This window comes from Sorex fumeus, unplaced genomic scaffold (genome assembly GCF_029834395.1).
Source record: "Sorex fumeus unplaced genomic scaffold, SorFum_2.1 ptg000046l, whole genome shotgun sequence".
In the NCBI taxonomy this organism is placed as follows: domain Eukaryota; kingdom Metazoa; phylum Chordata; class Mammalia; order Eulipotyphla; family Soricidae; genus Sorex; species Sorex fumeus.
The window spans coordinates 10,606,363-10,627,431 of record NW_026606103.1 but is presented as its reverse complement, the minus strand read 5'-3'; the positions used below and the strand labels follow the sequence as shown (position 1 = coordinate 10,627,431).

At 37.7% G+C, this 21,069-nt stretch overlaps 1 protein-coding gene across 3 annotated transcripts in view; it reads left to right on the top strand.

Moving 5' to 3' along the window:
- The window catches only part of NTRK2 (neurotrophic receptor tyrosine kinase 2), a 399,384-nt gene that overhangs the window by 59,861 nt on the left and 318,454 nt on the right, over nucleotides 1-21,069 (top strand). For all 3 annotated transcript variants that reach the window (XM_056122541.1, XM_056122542.1, XM_056122543.1), the window contains exons 6-8: nucleotides 13,763-13,899; nucleotides 14,604-14,736; nucleotides 17,375-17,677. In XM_056122541.1, coding sequence (XP_055978516.1) covers nucleotides 13,763-13,899; nucleotides 14,604-14,736; nucleotides 17,375-17,677 — 573 coding nt within the window. The remainder of the gene's footprint in view (nucleotides 1-13,762; nucleotides 13,900-14,603; nucleotides 14,737-17,374; nucleotides 17,678-21,069) is intronic.

The following is a 21,069-nucleotide window of genomic DNA, read 5'->3' as shown; positions in this document are numbered from 1 at the left end:
TGTACTACTGTACAAGAAGGGAGACATCCATGACATTGACAATCTCTTTAGTGCTGCCCTCGAGAACGTCATGCAACTACTGGAATGGGAAGGAATGGTAATGAAGATAGATGGTTGGCAACAACACCACCTCCGCTTCGCTGATGACATCATTCTAATAACATCAAACATTAGCCAAGCGGCACAAATGCTGACCGACTTTGACCATGAGTGTGGAAAAGTCGGACTACAGCTAAATCTCACAAAGACAATGTTTATGAGAAACGGTCTCTTTCCTGACGTTCCATTAGCTCTCAACCAGATGAGCATCTTTGAATGCAACAGTTATATGTAACTATGTCAAGAAGTCAACATGACAAATGACCTGGCACCTGAGTTTTTCAGAAGGAAGAGAGCGGCTTGGAACGCCTTCAAGAGTGTCGAAGAAATAAATAAGAGGATGAAGAACCTCCGGCTCCGGGCACATCTCTTCAATTCCACTGTTCTTCCTGCATTAACATATGCCTTAGAGACCTGGGTCCTACAAATACAGGATGAAAACACTATTCAGGTCTCCCAAAGGGGAATCGCAAGAACTATGTTTGGAGTATCACGCTTCACTTAAATGAGAGAAAGAATCCAGAGTTCTGACCCCCGTCAAAAATCAAGAATCAGGGATGCTGTCTCATTTGCCAAGATGTCAAAAATCAGATGACTGGACATTTAATGAGATTTGGAGATGACCGCTGGCCTAGAGCCATTACTGACTGGATTCCATGGGACGTCAAAAGATCACGTGGTTGCCCACCTATGAGATAGTCAGACTTCTTCATCAAGACCCTGAATGATTGGTTTGAGGCTGTTCATGTTCCCAGAATGAGCAGATGCCATTGGGCTACAGTAGCATGCGACAGAGATGAGTGGAGATGTTACTGCGCCCCCTAGAGCAAATTGATGAATAACAGGATGTCTGGTGATCAAGTGATCGAGAGTAAATGGCAAATATATTTCAGAAAAGCTGTATTTCTCTCAGGATAAGGTCATATCAAGGCAATACTTTAACCCATCTTACTAGCAGTGAGTGTTAGAGAATGCTATTCCAACAGTGAATGTAAGGTGGTAATTCACTTAAAAAGTTGAAGGACTGTACAATTATTACATAAAACAGAGTACCATAGTTAAAATCAATTTTGCCTTTGATTTTCCTGTTGAAGTTAACTACAACATTAACTTCCCACTTTTCAGTCTTTAAATTTTGAATGTCAAGGCTCCTCAGTATATTGACAAAATGACAAAATGACAAAATAACGACAAAAACCGAAATATCTGATTACAAAGGTCAGCTTCTAGACCCCTAGGAGGGGAGGCTGGTTCCATAAAGTAAATTGATTTTATGAGTTGAATTTATGTTTAACTTTTAGTTTCCACAACAGTTTGTAATCCACATATTTCAGTATAATGTTGCTATAAAATGTTTCTTTTTATTTAGACCACTAATAGAAAACCTTGGATTTGTTTGTCCACATATTATACTTTCTCCTGACTCAGTCTTGGGAGGTTATAGGATTCTAAAAATTTATCCATAACTTAAAGGTCGATGTTTGGGGTTCAGATATGATGTGAATCATGGGATCACCTGTACGGGTGATTAGAGGCCGCCCTAAAAGCCTCTGTGCCTCTCAGAGAGCCCGACAAGCTACCGAGAGTATCCCACCCGCACGGCAGAGCCTGGCAAGCTACCTATGGCAGATTTAATATGTCAAAAACAGTAAAAATAATGGGCCTCATTCTCCCGGACCCTGAAAGAGTCCCCAATACAGCAGTGTTAAGAAGGATGAGCAAGGAGAGGCTGATAAAATCTCAGGGCTGAACTAGGCTGCCAAAACGAAGAAGGACTAAACGACTGTCTGTACTTTCAACACACATATGCTGTCATGGAGGCATCCACTGAGGACATGATGGTGCAAGCACAGAAGATCAAGTACAATATCTTGGTATGACTGAGATGGGAAGACATCAATCACATCATGCCATTTTTGACACTGGAGAAGAACTATTTCTCGGATCATGCAACAACAGAGACTTAGGAGGTGTCAGTGTCCTTGTCAACATGACTTGGCCATGAGCATTAATTCATTTAAATGGCTAACAACCCGAATCAGATGAATATACTTGAATAGATGTGGCTCACTGCCTGCAGTTTCTATCTTCGTTGTCTATGCGCCAACATCTAATTACAATGAAGAAGAAATTGAGAAGTTCTACATGGAGCTGGAGAAGTTCTATAAAGAAGACCACACCTTCTACAAGGTCATTGTTGGCGATTTTAATGCCAAGATAGGACCGAGAAGATCATCCAAACAACTCCACTTTGGGACTCATGGCCTAGAATGGAATGAACAGGGTGAGAGACTGTCTGAGTTAATCATGTCGACTAAGACCATCCATAGTAACTCACAATTCCAGAAGGCCGAATCTAAATGTTGGACATGGGAGTCTCACGGTGGACAGTTCCACAACGAAATTAATCACATCATATTCAACCGTTGGTTTTGCCTGACTGATGTCGCTGTTGTCGCAAAATTCCAAATGAAATCTGACCACTATCTCCTTCATGCATAATTCTATTTCACGAAGCAGCGATAAAGGACTGCATAACTTAAGAAGAGAATCCCAAAATGACCACCAACTGGGACTCTTTGTCACTATTGTGGCAACATGGGAAGATGCCATACTTGACACAATGATAAGGACTACAATCAACTGGTTTGCCACCTCCATGACTGCATGAGGAATGCCAAGAGTGGGAAAGCCACAAGAAGACGCTTGTCTTTGAAAACTCTCAACTTCATTCGCCAGCATGGTTTGGTCCGAGCCTCAGGCAACCACAATCTAACGTCTGAGCTCGCAAAGCTGTGTAGAGAAGCGATAAATGAAGACCTCAAAGAGAGAAGATCAGCAGTGTTGGCCGATGCAGCAGAAGCCAGGAAAAGTATTCTCAATGCTTGCTTGTCCTTTGCCAACTACAAAACCAAGATGACTGCTTTCCGATGTCCTGATGGATCTATAACATCTTCCAGAAGGGCAGTGGAGAAGATTATCCATGACTTCTACTCAGATCTCTTCCATAGTCATGTCCACCTGCCCACATACCAAATTCTGCAGGATAAATATGTCATTCCCAATGTTCTTTCTTCTGAAATCTGACACGCCCCTTCATCGGTAAAGAAGTGTACAGCAACTTGTCCAGACTAGGTCAGACCCAAATACCTGAAGAATCTGCTGCCTATACTTGTCAATACACTGACTTGGTTCTTCACATGCTACCTGTATGAATGCAAGGTTTTGTACTAGTGGAAAACCTGCAGGACTGTTTTGTTGTACAAGAAGGGAGACAACAACATTGGCAATTATCGCCCAATCTGCCTGTTGTCCGTCATCTACAAGCTGTTCACTAGAGTCATCCTGAATAGAATAGGCAGAACACTGGATGAAGGACAACCATTTGAGCAAACCAGGTTCCAAAAAGGATTTAGCATGATTGGCCATATCCACAGGGTGACCAAGCTCACTGAGGTTTTGCAAGAGTTCAAGATGCTACTCTGTCTAATCTTCATTGATTTAAAGAAGGCCTTTGATTCTATTGAGACTCAAGCAGTCATCGAAGCCCTAACAAAACAGGGCGTTCAAACTCAATACATCAGGATTTTCCATGAACTGTATGGATACACCACCAGGATCTCATCTACAAGGAAGTGATTATTGATGTTAAGAGGGGTTTGGCAGGGTGATACCATTTCACCAAAACTCTTCAGTGCCGCCCTCGAGAACACCATGTGATGACTGGAATGGGAATGAATGGGATTGAATATAGAAGGTCAGGAACTATACCACCTCTGCTTTGCTGATGACATCGTTCTCATAACTCCAAACTTTAGCCAAGAGGCACAAGTGACTTCAACTGTGAGTGTGGAAAGGTAGGACTGCAGCTGAATCTCACCAAGACAAAGTTCATGAAAAATGAAATATTCCCTGATATTCCATTTGCTCCAATGGAATTAACATCTTCGAATTCAAAAGCTATGTGTACCTGGCTCGAGAAATCAATGTGAGGAACGATGTGGCAACAGAACTGCGCAGGAGGAAGAGAGTGGCGTGGAGCACCTTCAAGAGCATTGAAGAAGTTGTTAAGTGGACAAAGAACCTCGGCTCTGGACACATCTTTTTGACTCTCCTATTCTTCCTAAACTAACATATGCCTCAGAGACCTGGGCCCTACGAAAACAGGATGAGAATGCTATTTGGGTATCCCAAAGAGGAATCAAAAACACTATGCTTAGAGTATCACGCTTTCCTCAAGTGAGAGAAGAAATCCGGAGTTCTGACCTCTGGTGACGATCAAGAATCAGGGACACTGTCTTGTTTGCCAAGGTGTCGAAAATCAAATAGGCCGGACACATAATGCAATTTAGAGACAACCACTGGACTAGAGCTGTTACCGATTGGATTCCACAGGACATCAAAAGGATGCATGACCGCCCACTTACGAGATGGTAAGACTTCTTCATCAAAACCCTGAACAAACGGTTTGAGACTCTTTGTGTTCCTGGAGCGGGCAGATACCACTGGGCTACATTAGCATGTGACAGTGACAAATGGAGACGTTATTGGCCCCCAGTCGAGCAAATAGAAGATCAGTGGGATGACAAGTGACAAATGACAAGTGACAACCTAAAGGTCCTTCAATTTTGTGGCATAAAGTTATTTTTTAAATAATGTCTGTTGATCCTTTGAATTTCTGTGGTATATGTTGCAATGGCTTGTCATTTATTTCTTTTCAGTTTTTTTATTAAAGGTTTTTCTTTATTTCTTTGTCAGTCTATCTAATTATTTAACCAGAATAAATATTTGTTTATTATTTGTAAAAAGCAGCTTTTGGTTTCTTTTATCTTTTGTACTATTTATTTATTTACTTGTTTTCTTTCTCATTGATTTCTGCTGGAGTGTTTATTTTTTCCTGCTTGTTTTGGGCCTCCTTGCCTTGTCTTTTCCTAGTCACTTAAGTTGTTCAGTTAGGTTTGTTGTTTGACCATTTCTTGTTTCTTATTAACACTTACCTTTCTATGAACATCCCTCTTAGAGTAGTTTTTAATGTGTCCCATGTATTATATTCTGGTAACTTATGTCTTCCCTGTCGTTTGGATTTCTTCTTTTATTTTTCTTTTTGAGCTATTGTTTGTTAACTAGTGCTTTGTTTAGTCTCTAAGTGCTTGAGTTTTCCACTTTCTGTTTGTTATAAATGTACTTTCATAGCATGGTGGTCTGAGAAGATAGTTGAAATGATATCTATCTTCTTGATTTTATGAAGACATTGTTCATATCCCAGCATGTGGTCTGATTTGAAACATGTCCCATATGCATTGATTAAAAATGTGTTCTGTAGTTTTGGGGTCAGAGAGCTCTATGCATGTCTGTAAGGCCCATGTCTTCCATTTATTCCCTTATAGTCAATGTTTATTAAATTTTATCCTAGCTAATTTTCCCAGTAGTGAGAAGATGGTGCTAAAATTTCGAGTCACTGTGGTTTTACTGTCGCTATGTTTTCTCAGGTCTATTAGCAATTGCTTTATGAATTTTGATAGTTCTATAAAGGTTTCTTGATCATTAAGTAATTATTATCCATTTCTCTTATACTCTTTTGGAACTTGAAGTCTATGCTGTCTGATTTAAATGTGGCATTTCCACATACATGAAGGCTATGGGTGAAATTACAGCTTTGTGTAGACAGATCTGTATAGCACCAGCTCCTTTCATACAGAGATCTGACTGATCAGCCTAGCTGTGTTGCTTCAGACATATAACTGGGTAGATGCCCCACCCCCAACCCCACCCTGAGATGGGAATTGGGGAATGGTAATAACTTTTTTTGTTTTGCTTTTTCCACATCTTTTTAAAGCACTATGACTTATAGTTATTTGTAGTTGAGTTTTAGGTAAACAATATTCTAGCACTGCTCCCACCACTGGTGTCAGCTTCCCTCCACCAATGTTTTCAGTGTCCCTTCTGATAACTTTGATTTTTCTGACATGACTTCAGGCACACAGTCTGTGGCTGAAGTGTTGACAGATGATTCAAATGACTGTGGTTGCAGCTTCCCTCCTAGGCCTTGTGCAGGTGGAGATTTAAGAGGCTGTGGGTGTGGGTGTGTTTGCAGCGCTCAGATTGCCCATGCATGCAGTGAATGCCTCCTTGATCAGCCTCCTGCCACCTGCAGCCAAGAACACATGTACTTGGGGCTCTTTTGACCCTCTCCTAGGCCTGTCGCCTGTACTTGATTGGCTTTCTGGTCTTAGCAGCTGACAGTTGCGTGAGGATATCAGCAGATCTCTGCAGCCTCCTTTCTGGAGGGCCTCTCCAGCATCATTTGATCATTTCTGTTCTGTTGCATTTTTTTCCAGGGGCAATTAACAGTTCATCCTTCTCCAGCATCTTAATCTTACCTCCCATTTTAACTTGAAAAACAAAGTTAATAACCAAGATTATTGAATTAGACATTAGGTTTCTCCAGATATTAGGAAATAAAATTCCCTGTGCTTTGAATTAGTGATCTTGGGCCTATGGTCAGCTCTCATGAGTCATGCACTAACAGGTGGACTGAATGTAATGATACACGCAGTACCAGAGGCAGCTAATCACTGTATTTGTTAAAGCCATGGGTAGACATATGTGGATCAAACAGTTCCCATTCATTAGATAGATACCTACTTACAATACTCGTGAATACTTGCCATTCTTCTTCATTTGGAAATAAAAATACTAATGGCATCTAATATCTGAAAATTTTAGGATTAATTATGAAGTTAAAATGTGTAAACTATTTAAAGTCAGATTTAATATATAGTTAATACTCAAAATATTATATTTTAGAGGTATTACTATCATTGTTGCGAATAGAACTTTAAATACATTTAATATTGAATGTGTATATATCTTATATTTTGTAAAACTCTAAAATCAATAAAACTACAACTAAAATAGTGTAATTCATATAATCTTATCAAATATAATATCTATTAAAGTTAAATAGTTCCTTTACAGCAGGAGTTATAAGAGCTTTTAATATTGTTAATGCATTAAAGATAGAATTACATTTGCTATAATATTTTTAATTAAAAATGTTTTTTAATTTGGGGGTCACACTTGTCTGTCCTCAGGGTTTACTTCTGACTCTACTCAGGGATCACTCCTGATGGTGCTCAAGGGGTCGTGGTGGGTACAGGAGATTCAACACAAGTTGACTGCACACAAGCAAGCGCCTTACAATCTGTACTGTTTCTCCAGCTCGGTAGCATTTCTCAAATTTTAGAATTTCTTTTCACCTTCCCTCTGCAAAGGATATGAATGGATTAGAATAATTAGAATTCCATTGAATTGGGAAAAGTCCTCTAAACTAGACGGTCACTCAAACCTCCATGCAGTTAAAGAATTGAGGAATAAGAGTCTAGTGAACATCTTCCCTGATTCTCATTATATTATCCATGTCATTCAAAGAGTGCCCATGGAAGAAATTTGTGACTAAGGCCTATGGAGAGAACTAACTAAGGTCTATGGAAAAGAACAACCTTTTAAACAAAATCATCAGTGCTTCAGATGTGCTCTTGTGTGTGGGAAACTCTGATCTAGAGTAAGTCTGCTTTTTACAGGATAGTTGGTTATTTCTGCTGTGGGTCACAGGCTTCTGTGTCCTTCTGGAACAAAGACAGATCAAGAGATGTGGCTGCAGAGGCATTTGAATGCCTGAAGAGCTCATTGGTCATCTCTGAACCTCCAATAGTGTTTCTCAGAGTGCAAAGAACGATAGCTCTAAAGCTCAAATCAGACCCTATTATGGTAGAACTAGAAGCTCTTGGAAGCATTACTGAGCTTTGCTCTGTACTTGTGCCGAGATTTCAAATCTTATTAAGCCAGGAAGTAGTGCCTGGCAAATAGTTTATTCTGCCTTGGCTCTTCAAGCTTTCCAATTCATTTTTATTGTGCTAATTAAACCTCAAGTGATATTTCAAGTACAGATTGTTTTTTCCATTATTGAATCTTTGGCCAGTATATTAATAATGTAGAATTAACGTGAGTCAGATGCTTACTCATTTATGGAAGACTTTACATTTCAAAGATCTAGACTTGGCCAATTTTGAACAGATTCCTTTGGAAACTGTTATGAGAGGGTGATACAATTTCTCTATAAATAAAGGATACTCACTGTTCCCTCACAAATAGATACGAAATTATGTTTTTAAGTGAACCAAATCCTAGATTCTGAATATGTGGTATTTGTGCTCTGCACTTTAATATACTTGGCTGAGGTAGCAGAGTATAGTTGTTAATACTCTGAATCTTAAATTGAAATGCCAGGACAACAGGACAACTTTGTAAAAGGTTTTTGAGTTATCCAAAATTCATAGTTTTTCTAATTGAATGCAAAATACTTAACTTTGAAATGGTTGTAAGGCTCAAATAAGACAGTTTAAGGTAGTGGACAAGAGTTTATAGATAGGGTAATGCCCAATAAATACTGGTGTTTTTACTGTAATTAAACATTTTTAGAATTATTAGTTATATAAGTGTGGGCTTGAGTAAAAATACATTAGATTTTATAGGGGATATTAAATTTTTTATTTTTAGCAAGCAAGCACTGTCCTCCCGTTGTTCATCGATTTGCTCGAGCAGGCCCAGTAACATCACCACTGGAGACTTTGTTGTTACTGTATTTTGGCATATTGAATACATCATGGGTAGCTTGCCAGGCTCTGCCTTGTGGGCAAGATACTCACGGTAGCTTTCCGGGCTCTCCAAGAGGGGCGGAGGAATCGAACTCGGGTTGGCCATGTTGGCTGCGTGCAAGGCAAACACCCTATGGCTGTGCTATCACTCCAGCCTAAATTATAATCTATTAAATTATAATCTATTTTAATTTAATTCTGCTTAAAATGTCTAAATTATTGCATACATTTATAAAAACCAGGAAATTCATCCCAGAGATGAGTACTGGAGTTAGCATGAGGGCCCCTCCATGCTGACTGGCAGAGAAGACCATTTAATAGTTTTATGTTTGTCTTTCAAATTATAAACTCTTCTCAAACAGTTTGTGATTCTTGGCGGTTCACAGATCTTACAAGAGTGACATATTAGAAGTAATGTATAGTTATTAACAGATAGTTTTGTTTTGGAGCAATATTATTGAAAACACCAGGACTTGTTCTTAGGGCCCCAGCTTCATGGTTCCTTAAGAAGAAACAGATAGATCTGTAAGCATAGGAATGAGACAGGAATTGACAAGGTCCGCAGTATTGGAAAAGGAAAGGCAGTGGATGAGGAATAACTGGTCCTGAGACTAAGAATGCTTAAAAAATTGGCAATGCCAAAAGCCAAGAGGAAACTTGGGTTTTATTGCAGAATTCCTACAAGGCTCAGTAACGGGGAGTAGATGATTACATCACTCTCCTCCCCCTAACTCCCTTCACCTCCTCTGCAGAAAACCGAAGGCTTTTATTCTAAAGAGGATTAAAAAAAGGTTTTGAGAAATTCTAGCTAGAGTTGAGTCTGTGACACCAGATTTAAAAACGAACAAGTACACTGAATAGTGATATTTTCATCTTTATTCCTCTTCTAAGGTGGATTCTTTAAGAAAATTAGCTGAGTAGTTTAACCAATTCCTTCCTCAGGATGATTTAATAATGTAGGCATCAAGTGTTATCCTTCAAATAGGTCAATGATATTGTTACATATTGAAGCTAACAGTTAATAACTATACATTACTTCTAGTATGTCACTCTTTTAAGATGTGTAAACAGCCAAGAATCACAACTGTTTGAGAAGAGCTTATAATTCGAGAAACAAACACAAAACTATCAAAAAGATAAAGAAAAAATATAAGAAATAGTTTATTGTAGAAATAACGGTGCAAAATAACCATCAATTAGAAAAGATGGGCCTAGGATTTATGAATGGTGAGAAAGTAGTGTTTAATTATTGAATCAGCATTATTTCCCCTTAGAATACATACGGAATTGTATCTTTTAACTGGTGCTACTTAAATTTCATAAAATACGATAAGAGAATATGTGATGGTTCTGTGGAGTTTAAGTGCTTGCTATCTCCAAACAGAGACAGTATTTCATAGTATAGGATATGAAGTATAGTGTGGTGTGGTCTTGTGTGAAAGGAATCTTAGTTTTCTCTTTCCTGATGGGAGTGACATAGATAATGTTAAAAGAGAAAAATAATAAAGTTATAAACATTCTATTTTCTAATACAGAGATAAATAGTCAAGAAAAGATGTTTAAGATGCAAACTGAATGCTCAGAGGGACTGGAGAGAGAGACAGTACAGCAGGAAGTGTGCTTGCTTTGCACATGACTTACTGGATTTAGTCTCTGACACCCTATCTGGTCCCCTAAGCACACCAGGAGTAATCCTTGAGCACAGAACTAAGATAAGCTCTGGGAACTGCCAGGTGTGGACCCGCTCAAAAAGGTATGTTAAGAAAAGGAATGTTTGGGGAACAAGAATAGTGCTACATATGAGGGAAGCTGCTATTTTTATACAGTGGTTTAAATATTTTAATAAATAAATTTTATAGAATTGTGCTTGTTAAACAATATGACCAAAACTTTTGTTTAAAAAATATTTAATAGGCCAAAGAGAGAGAACAGCTGGTCAGGTGCTTGCTTTGTGTATGACTAATCCAGGTTTGATTTCCGGCACCCCATTTGGTCCTTTGAGACCACCAGGACCGATCTTTGAGTGAGTAAACCCTGAAACTACTGGATATGCCCCCCAAAAGAAATGACAATAAAAATTTATTTAAATGCAATTAAAATGTTAATAAAAGCATTTCTATGTTGAAGGATACTCATGAAGTAGTTTTATTTTACCTACTTTACAGATAAAGATCTTGGAGAAATCACATCAACCAGATTATTATACATAGTAAAGCTAAAATTTAGTTATGTTATCTAAGTGAAGAATGTAATTTCAGTGTTAATTACATTTTATTTGATCTAATCTCAAAAAAGGTTTCCCTTTTGACATATAACTGATATTAAAATGTTAAAAAAAATACTTTCATTTGTGCTGTAGTTTTTAAATTTCACAAGTAAATTTCCTCCCACTTTGGACTGGCTCTGCTTTTATGGCTAACCATATATTTCTAATGCTTATAGTGTTTAACAGTTCCAATATGTTAATAATGGAAGTAGGTCAATTAATAGGAAATGAAAAAAATTCAACCCATATTTATGACATTCCCAGTACATTCAGTTTTTTTTCTATTCCACAACTTTTTTTTTAAAACAACTGATAAATTCAAGACAAGATTCTATCACTAAAAGTACTAAATGTCTTACGAAAAAGAAAATAATTCCTGCCCTCAAGGACCCTCTTTTCAATGGTATCTAAGATTGCCCTACACTGTACAAGCATTCCCTTATCACACTTCATCGATTTGCTCGAGCAGGTCCAGTGACGTCTCCATTAGAGGCTTTGTTGTTACTCTGTTTGGCATATCGAATAGTTCACGGGAAGCTTGCCAGGCTCTGCCATGTGGGCAAGATACTCTCGGTAGCTTGCTGGGCTCTTGGAGAGGGGCAGAGGAATCGAACTCGGGTCGGCCATGTTGGCCGCGTGCAAGGCAAATGCCCTGCCGCTGTGCTATTGCTCCAGCCCCTTATCACACTTAATAAGTTGGAATACTTAATTGTCATATGAGATACCACTGATTATTACAGTTGGAGGAAGAGCAAAATATTTTGCTTAATCTTAAGAGAAAAGAAGTGATTCATCCAATGTTAAAACAGAGCCTACTTTACAGCTTAGAGTTTCTGACTTCTGGCCCAGTACTTATTCCTCCTACTGCATTGTCTCTTGGCTACTTCTCTGCTTTATTTTCTTGTATTTTTCAGAATAGTGAGGGTCTTTAGGGAACTCAACAAAATATTCAATGTTGTTCTCTGTTGGATGGTTCCAGAAAGTGGTCACACTAGTCACTGAAAGGCAGGTATTGCCTGGAATTCTTATACCAAAGGTGGGATTTTAATGAGATATATACAATTAAAAATATCTTCATCTAGTCTCATTTTGCTAATAAAGAATAATGGCTTTATTTTCAGGAAAGATAGATTGAGTCATAGAGAAAGGATTTATACAAAGTCTTTTGAAGGTGGTAGATTAGACATGGTTAGGTGGTTGGGTTAATTATAATTTAGAGGTTGCTGAAGACAAATTTCTTTTTCTGACCTCTGGGTTGCTCCTAGGTTAATGTTGTATCCATGGAACACAGCTGTAGGGTTGACAAATGCAGCTTGTTGTTGTTGTTGTAGTTGTAGTTATTGTTGTTGGACCAAACCCAGCTGTGCTCAAGGCTTATCCCAGGCTCTGCATTCAGTGATCATTCCTGGACAGCCTTCCATGGGGTGCCAGGGAATGGAATCCAGAGTGACTGTATGAAAGGTGGTGCTCTAGCCTCTGCACTATCATTTTGACCGGTAAGTGCAGTCTAAAGTAGAGTTTCTGATACTAAGCAAATAACTGAAATGAATGACAGGGCCTAATGTACAGTTGCAACTCTGACATATCCCTCATGTATGAAAAAAAATGCAGTACTGATTTCTAATAGTTGTGATAATGAATCAATAAAGAAAAACTTTCTTCTGAAACAAAAGTTTAAGAATTATGTTTTCTTTAAATGTTAAAAAATCACAAGCTTCAACAGTTCATCTAATAACAGTTACTTTCTGAGGTTTTTTTTAAAATAAGACTTCATATGGTCAGGAATTCGTGTGTTTCTAATTATAGTTTTACTAATTTTACCCATAGTAATGACCTACAATTTAGTTAGATTTGAAACATTTTAATGCTTTGCTGACCAAACTTCCTGTATTAAAACAGAACTATTTTGTCCAGATCAGTCTTTCAAATTTTTATCTTAATTGATTTTGTGTCCAGCCCAGTAACAAGAGTCAACAGGTGCAGCCCTGGAGATTCTTAGAAAGGCAGGTGAGAGCCAGGATCCAGGCCCAGAAGACACAAGCAGCTGCATGTTCAACTGAATTTGTACTGAACCATTGGCCGAGAATTGCCTGTAGGACCCCCTGAGCACTACCTGGCAGCCATCCTCTCCCACCCTCTACCTCCACACACACACACACACACACACACACACACACACACACACACACACACACAACACAAGATCAGTAATTGTAGGACAGAGAAATAGGTACATTAGTGGTATTTTTTAAACTAAAGGTTAGCTTTAATAAAACAATGATGACACATAAATAATCTTAGGAACTGGAGCACAGAGGGTAGAGCGTTTGACTTGCACATGGCTGACCCGGGTTCAATTCTTCCGTCCCTCTTGGAGAGTTCGGCAAGCTACTGAGATATTTCGCCTGCACAGCAGAGCCTGGAAAGCTCCCTGTGGCATACTCGATATGCCAAAGACAGTAACAAGAAGTGTCACAATGGAGACGTCACTGGTGCCCGCTCAAGCAAATCGATGAACAATGGGAGGACAGTGCTACAGTGCTGAATAATCTTCTCTTCTGATAATTTGCAGTTTCAAATTGTCTTTCTATACATTTTTTTGTTCCACTGAATCTCTCAAGGTTATTAGCTTGACCCTACATCAGAACAACCAATCAGCCTAAGTGTAAATGGGTCTGGGTTTTACAGTATAGCTTTCAGTTTGTAATTGTATCTCTCTTGTGTTTCTTTCATCACTCAGGATTGCCATCTGCAAATCTGGCTGCACCCAACCTTACAGTGGAAGAAGGAACATCTGTCATCTTATCTTGTAATGTTGCAGGCGATCCAGTCCCAAATCTGTACTGGGATGTTGGTAATCTGATTTCCAAACATATGGTAAGACTTGAGGATGGCTGTGCTTATAGGCAGTTTTCTTAAGTGTGTCTTAAACCTTTTGCCTTGGATTATGAAACTGGTAAACAAATTGAGATAGGCTTGTGGGGCACATGAAGATCTGACTTGAGGGGACACAGGGACAGTGGTGGGGACCTTGGGTACTTTGGAGGTTGTGGGGTACAGGTAGTAATATTGCACATTGATACCATAAATTTTAAGATGCAATCATGCTACCTGAACTATAATAAAAGGTTAGGTAAAATAAAATTTTAGGCCATATAAAAAACAAGTGTGTCTTAACATTTAATGTTTAGTAATTCAAATGAACACATAGATAATTTCATTCTTTATTTTGAAAGTCTAATGGAGGTTTGTAGTTGAATATGAATACCCAATAGAATAGGGAGTCCCTTTCTCTCCTGAATTTGTTGCTTCATTGTGAGCAAGGTGAATTATTCGCCTGCTTTTCTTTTCTCTAGGAGGAATGTAGGTCAGAATTCAAAGACCAAAATAATACACTTATTAAACAATTGAAATATGAGAAACAAATTAACCTCTGATTTATACTTTTGTTTGAGCTTGACTCTGGTCAGAAACCCTTTAAATAGTGTATTTCCCTCTAGTTAGTGGGGAAAAAACCCAAATCCTATCACTTTTGGGTCAGCTCTAATAAAGTTTATTTTTGTCTGTTAATTTATTTATAGAATGAAACAAGCCACACACAGGGATCCTTAAGGATAACTAACATTTCATCTGATGACAGTGGAAAACAAATCTCGTGTGTGGCAGAAAATATTGTAGGAGAAGATCAAGATTCTGTCAACCTCACTGTACATTGTACGTAATCAGACTGGCATATGTTTTTAGTAGCAAATGATTATTGGCACACCTTTTGTTGTGAGGCACCCTGGGTGCTGCTTAAGTGTGTTTAGAAAGTATTCACAGTGTTTTTGTACTTAGTTAAGAACTGTCATCTGCTTCTTTCTCTTGTCCTATTTCTGCTAATTTCTCTTGCTTGTTCCTTGTGTTTTGAAGGTTCTTTTTCAACCTTAACTTTGTCTTCTGTTATTTCCCCACCTTTTCTTCACAGCATATACTTTGAGCTGGCTTTCCTCTTCTTGTTAATAAGTTTTAGCTTAAATTCTCATTAATTCATTTCTAATTTTTTTTTCCTCTATAAAAGCAAAGGGAAGTTGAACTTACTGAAGTATTGGGCTGGCTGTTCAAAAAACGCCTAATTATGCAATCAGAACATAAAAACCTCTTTCATTTAACTTACAGTTTTTAGAGGAAGTTTGAAGAAGTCCTACTTTAGTTATTGGAAATTACCACTTGCAACTTGAAATTAAAAATTTATATATAATTTTTAAATTTCTAAATATGTTGAAACTGAGATGGAGCTGCTTAATTGTGTGTGTATTATTTCCTGGAACTGTAAATTAGAGAACATATATGTTTTTCTACATTATGAATTTCACCATAAACAATATTCAGCTAAAAATCATAGAGCACTCCAAATTCTGAATATATTTAAAATGTTTTCATTTGGATTGAAATTTGATTGAGAAAACATGAGTGTACATGCATGTAAGTATAAATTGGCATTACACACATGTAGTCACATAGGATTAATACATTAGTGTCACAGCACATATTTCATAAGTGATTGCTGCAGTGAACCACTCAAATCAATTACACTGTGTTCCTGTTACTTCTGTGAAGCCTAGTAGGTTAATGGATTCCTCATCATTCCTCATAATTCCTCATCATCTGATCCCAAGGAAGCCTGAAGTTAATATTACTCTCATAAAAAGGCAACAATATTCCAACTTAGGTTCTTAAATAAGCATCTCATCAAAAGCTTATTTGAGCTTGGTAGCAGGAGTAAGGGACCCTGGTGTGGGGGCCAGGGCGGTGGAGGAGGTAACTGCCATCTCTCCCCTGATGTGCCTTATGTGTTTGTAACACAGGCCTATAAATATGTCTGTCTCTGTGCTCCTTACATTGATTTATGACTACAGAGCCCCCGAAAATTGTGTTTTAATTCAATTTTCATAGATTCCATTATATGTTTAAAACTGTTCTATTTTCTAAAGACTATTTTAAGGATGTCTATGAAATACAACTGATAAACTTTATATGTTTAAATGATGTTATAACGCATTTCTTAAGGTATGACCCTGTATATTTGCAGAGCTCAGAAATTCCACATACTCATCTTTAAGGAATTTCTCCTGTAGGTTTTTGAATGTGAATTGGGTTAACTTATCAGCTGTGCTACTTCTTGGGTATTCTGGAAGAACTTCTCTGAGTAAAACTAGGATGTATTGTGAGATAATGGTACTCAAATTCAAAAGTTCTTTAGATTATGATAATGTATTTATGGTTGCCTTCCTCTGAAGAATTAACCATATATTTCAAGATAATCAGTGGAAGGAATAGTGATAAACAATATTAACAACTGAGATAAATATTTCAATCATTCCTTGCAGAGTATATTTGTTATAGTGTATGAAATTTTCCCTTTCACACAATAAACATACAACCAGGAGAAAGTTTCTGAAAGGGAAAGGCTACTACTGGATTATGCTTTGATATTTCATGATCCTTTTTCCAGCTCTGCTTTGGTCAGTGACTTTGACCAATTCACTTAACAATATTGGACTTGGGTTTCTTCATCTGACAACTGATGCTATGAGACTTTGAAGGTCTTTTCCATTTTTTGATTTTACAATTATCAAAGTTAGATTACATACAAACGCCATGGTGAGGGATTATAAATTCCTTCACTCAGGATAAGTAACTTCTCTATGGTTTTTAACTTCATAATGTTTGTTTCCTCAAAGCATAAAGTGGTTTCTACTTAAAGTTAAGGTAATTTCTAGTGTGACTAGGTTCAAACATGATCTTTAAATGTTGACATTAAATGATCAAAACATTCACATCTAAAATCATATCAAACAGTGAATTGTACTATAATTGTAAAGTTCTATTTTTAAATAGCATTCGCTACTCACAGTCGGTGACAAATCTAAATTTATCATGCTTTATAATAATCAATACCAGTACCAGTAGCAACATTCATTCTGTTGATCTGTTTTATCTGTTTTATATTATCTGTTTTATGTAATATTAATGGCATATATTTTTCAAACCAAAGTTCACCTGAAATGAACCTTTTACTCTGTCAGAAATCTCTTGAATCTGTTTGGACCTAGTTCCCATACTGAATAGATTTGAAAAGTAACTTATTATTTGTGAGTAGGACAGTAAAATAATTTTTCTGAAGCCCTCTACAGGAAGTTCAATTAGCCTTGATGAGGATACAAACTATGGTTGGATTCCAGAGTTCCTTGCTATGTGTTTTGCTAAGCAAAATAATAAGAGAATAAAATCTTCTACCAATAACACAGATCTGGAGAGGGGAAAAATTCTGAGCTTTCTGATACTATTAACTCTCTCTTTTTCAATTTAGTTGCTCCAACTATCACATTTCTCGAATCTCCAACCTCAGACCACCACTGGTGCATTCCATTCACTGTGAAAGGCAACCCCAAACCAACGCTTCAGTGGTTCTATAAAGGGGCCATATTGAACGAGTCCAAATACATCTGTACCAAAATCCATGTTACCAATCATACGGAATACCATGGCTGCCTCCAGCTGGATAATCCCACTCACGTGAATAATGGGGACTACAAGTTAGTAGCCAAGAATGAGTATGGGAAGGATGAAAAACAGATTTTTGCTCACTTCATGCGCTGGCCTGGAAATGGAGGTACTTTTCTGGGGAGAGGATTGGCTATATCATTTTATTGTTGGCAAAAATCATGTGAATAGTAAACTACCCCCAAATCTAAAAACTTCATTGTTTAGTCTTCTTATAGGTTTGTAAGCCAGTTGGGAGATTTATCTTATGATAGATAGATAAATAGAGATTTATCTATTCCGGGGTGTTGGGTGAAAAAGGAGCATTTACATTAGGCAGGCCTCACCATAAGAGCAATATGCAAGAGGACAGTAAAAAATTTGCAAGGGCTCTTAAAAACTTGGTTCAGTTCCAAGTCATCTTTTCAATCTTTATGCTTTTTTCCAACACCAAGAAGTTTGTTCTTCCCAAGGAGATGGTGGGGGAATCATTTTTTAAAGCAATATAAATATATGATTTTGTCTCACCTTTTTAATAGTATTTTATACCCACAAAGATAAAACCCATGAAAAACTAATCCACAGATTTGCTGTGGTAGGAATATGAGCATTTAAGATTTATTTTGTAGTTCCTTGGCCATTCGAAATTCAGGAACTTGCTCATCCCTGGATGAGAAGACACTTTCTGGAATTCTTTGCTCACTTGGGCTGTGGTGTCTGTTATTCTCAGATCATGAACTGTTTTCCTAAGTCTCATAACTTCCATTGACCAAAGGATTGCTGGGTATCAGGGGTAGACTGGAGAATTTCAGTGTGAGCCCTAGTAGTAGCAAGGATAATTGTTGAGCATTTATCTACTTCAGATTATGCTATTATGTCAGAATTTTATTGTGTAAATGACATTTTATTGAAGCAACATTGGTTTATAGCATCATATAAGAATTTGGTGTGTAGATTTATAGTTCAACATATGTGTATGCAATATTATGAACTTTTTTTATGTTTACCAAACAATTGATCTTCATACTATCCCTCTTTCTCTCTGATAACCACAGATCTGTGGTTCTCTTTATCCAGAAATTAGTTACTGTATGTTTTATACACATATATATTAGAGAAAAAATATTAGAAAAGTCAAATGACATTTATAATTCTCCATATTATATGATTTTCTTTGAAGGTATTTGTGAATCATATATCCAAAAAAGTTTAATATCCTAAATAGATAAATAATTCATAACATATAAGCACTAAAAATAATGAAAAATAAGCTAACTTTTAAAAGGAGCATGATATCTGATTAGCATTTACCCAAAGGAAACAGAGTTTGAACTGGGGTACTGGGGTTTAGTAGCTTTCATTGCACAGGACTGATTTTAGTTCCATTCCTAGCACATATGTGGTCCCCTGAGCACCTCTTGGAGTGACCCCTGAGAGGAGTGAAGAGCAAGTCCTCACTACCACTGGGTATGGCCCCCAAAACCAATAACAACAACAATCGGATAGACATTGGAAAAGATGTTCAGTATGGATTAATAAGGATTTGCAAACAAAACAATAATGAAAAATCACCTCTGATCTGTTAGACTGGCATTTATCAAAACTAATCTATTGGAGAGGATGTAGAGAAAATGGAATACTTGAATACTTATTTTTTTTTGACAAAATTTCACTAAGAATTTACTCTAAGTTTGTTTGTGTTATTACAAATGACAAGATTTTGCTTTATGTGCAGTGGAGTGTTCTGTTTTGGTTATATGACACATCTTAATACATTCACCTTGCAATAAGTTAAGACTATTTCTGATTCTTAAATTTTATGAATGATACTGTGATGGATGAACATGGGGTACAAATACCTTTGTAAATTAGTGTCTTTATAGTCTCATGAATAATTTTAGATTTATAGAAAAGTTATACATGCAGTTGAGAGTTCCCAGATATCCTTTCAGTTTCCACTTTGTCAACATCTTTCATTACATTTGTCTCAAAACTGAAGGGCTATTATTATTATATTACTAAAGTAAAGTAAAGTAAAGGCCCTCCCGTTGATCATCGATTTGCTCGAGCGGGCCCAGTAACGTCTCCATTGGAGACTTTGTTGTTACTGTGTTTGGCACGTCATGGGGAGCTTGCCAGGCTCTGCCGTGCGGGCGAGATACTCCTGGTAGCTTGCCGGGCTCTCCGAGAGGGGCGGAGGAACCGAACTCGGGTCGGCCATGTTGGCTGTGTGAAAGGCAAACGCCCTAAAAATTAGAATTGAGTTTATCCATTACTGCTTTTTTTTTTTTTTGGCTTTTTCGGTCACACCTGGCGATGCTCAGGGGTTACTCCTGGCTTTGAACTCAGGAATCACTCCTGGCATTGCTCGGGGAACCATATGGGATGCTGTGAATCGAACCTGGGTTGGCCGCATGCAAGGCAAACTCCCTACCCGCTGTGCTACTGCTCCAGCCCCCTCGTTACTGCTTTTTAAAGTTGTTTGAAGTGAGCAAGATTAAAGGTGAAGGTCTGGTGTTTAAGAGTCTTAAAATCGGTCTGGAAAGAAACACCCTATAAGCGAGTCATCAGGGCTCTGGTGGGAACTCAGGAGTGCTATCTCTGACTGTTATGTCAGGGGCAATCCCCACCCACACCCATGAAGCAGGGTGTGCAGCCGGCCAGCCCAGCTCAGGCCCCTGAGAACTAAAGAAAATCAGGGCAGGTGAGGGTCAGGGCTCCCGAGCCTACTCAGGGACCCAGGGTTTTGCCCCCCCACCCCCACGTTAGCTCAGCTTCACTCTGCTCCATCCCCTCTCCATAAATGCCAGAAACAATCAGACACCCTGACCTAGGTGCCTAATGCCAGCGACACATACAATTCCGCGGCCTCTGTACTTTGGTAGATGAGTAGCTCTGTCAGTGGAAGCCCAGCAGTCATTATTTCAGACATGATTTTGATCTATTTTCCTTTGAATTTTTTACACAGTGTCAGTGTTTAGTAGAATTTAACTCTTTTTATTTAATTGATTTCATTTTAAAATAACATTTCTGTTATTTTTTTTACTAACACTAATAGGAAAGAGCTATTGTCTAGCATGAAAATAATTTATATTCTCTCAAAATTCCCTTTAAATGTAGTTATTTATCAAATATAAAACTGAAACTAAATTTTAAAAAGAAATTCTTTCTCTTCTTTCTCATTTCATGTTCATTTACTAACTTTTAAAAAGCAAATTTCTGCTTATATAAAACATTAATTCCTCCTCCCAAAACTATTAAGGAGTAATAAGTGAAAGTGGAAATGAAAGAGACAGGACCTAAAGCATTAGTGGACATAACTGCCCTGGTGGTCCGTAAAGCAGGGTGGCCATTCAGAGAGTTAACTCATTTGCCTTCTGTAATAGAGTCTCTGTGGTTATTTGTGAGACTTGAAGCTTTACATAGAGATAATGGTTACTCTTAGAATTGCTTCTATTCTCTCTATTCTTTAAAACTAAAGAAAAAATAAGTAGCATATATATTCTCACATGAGCATATATT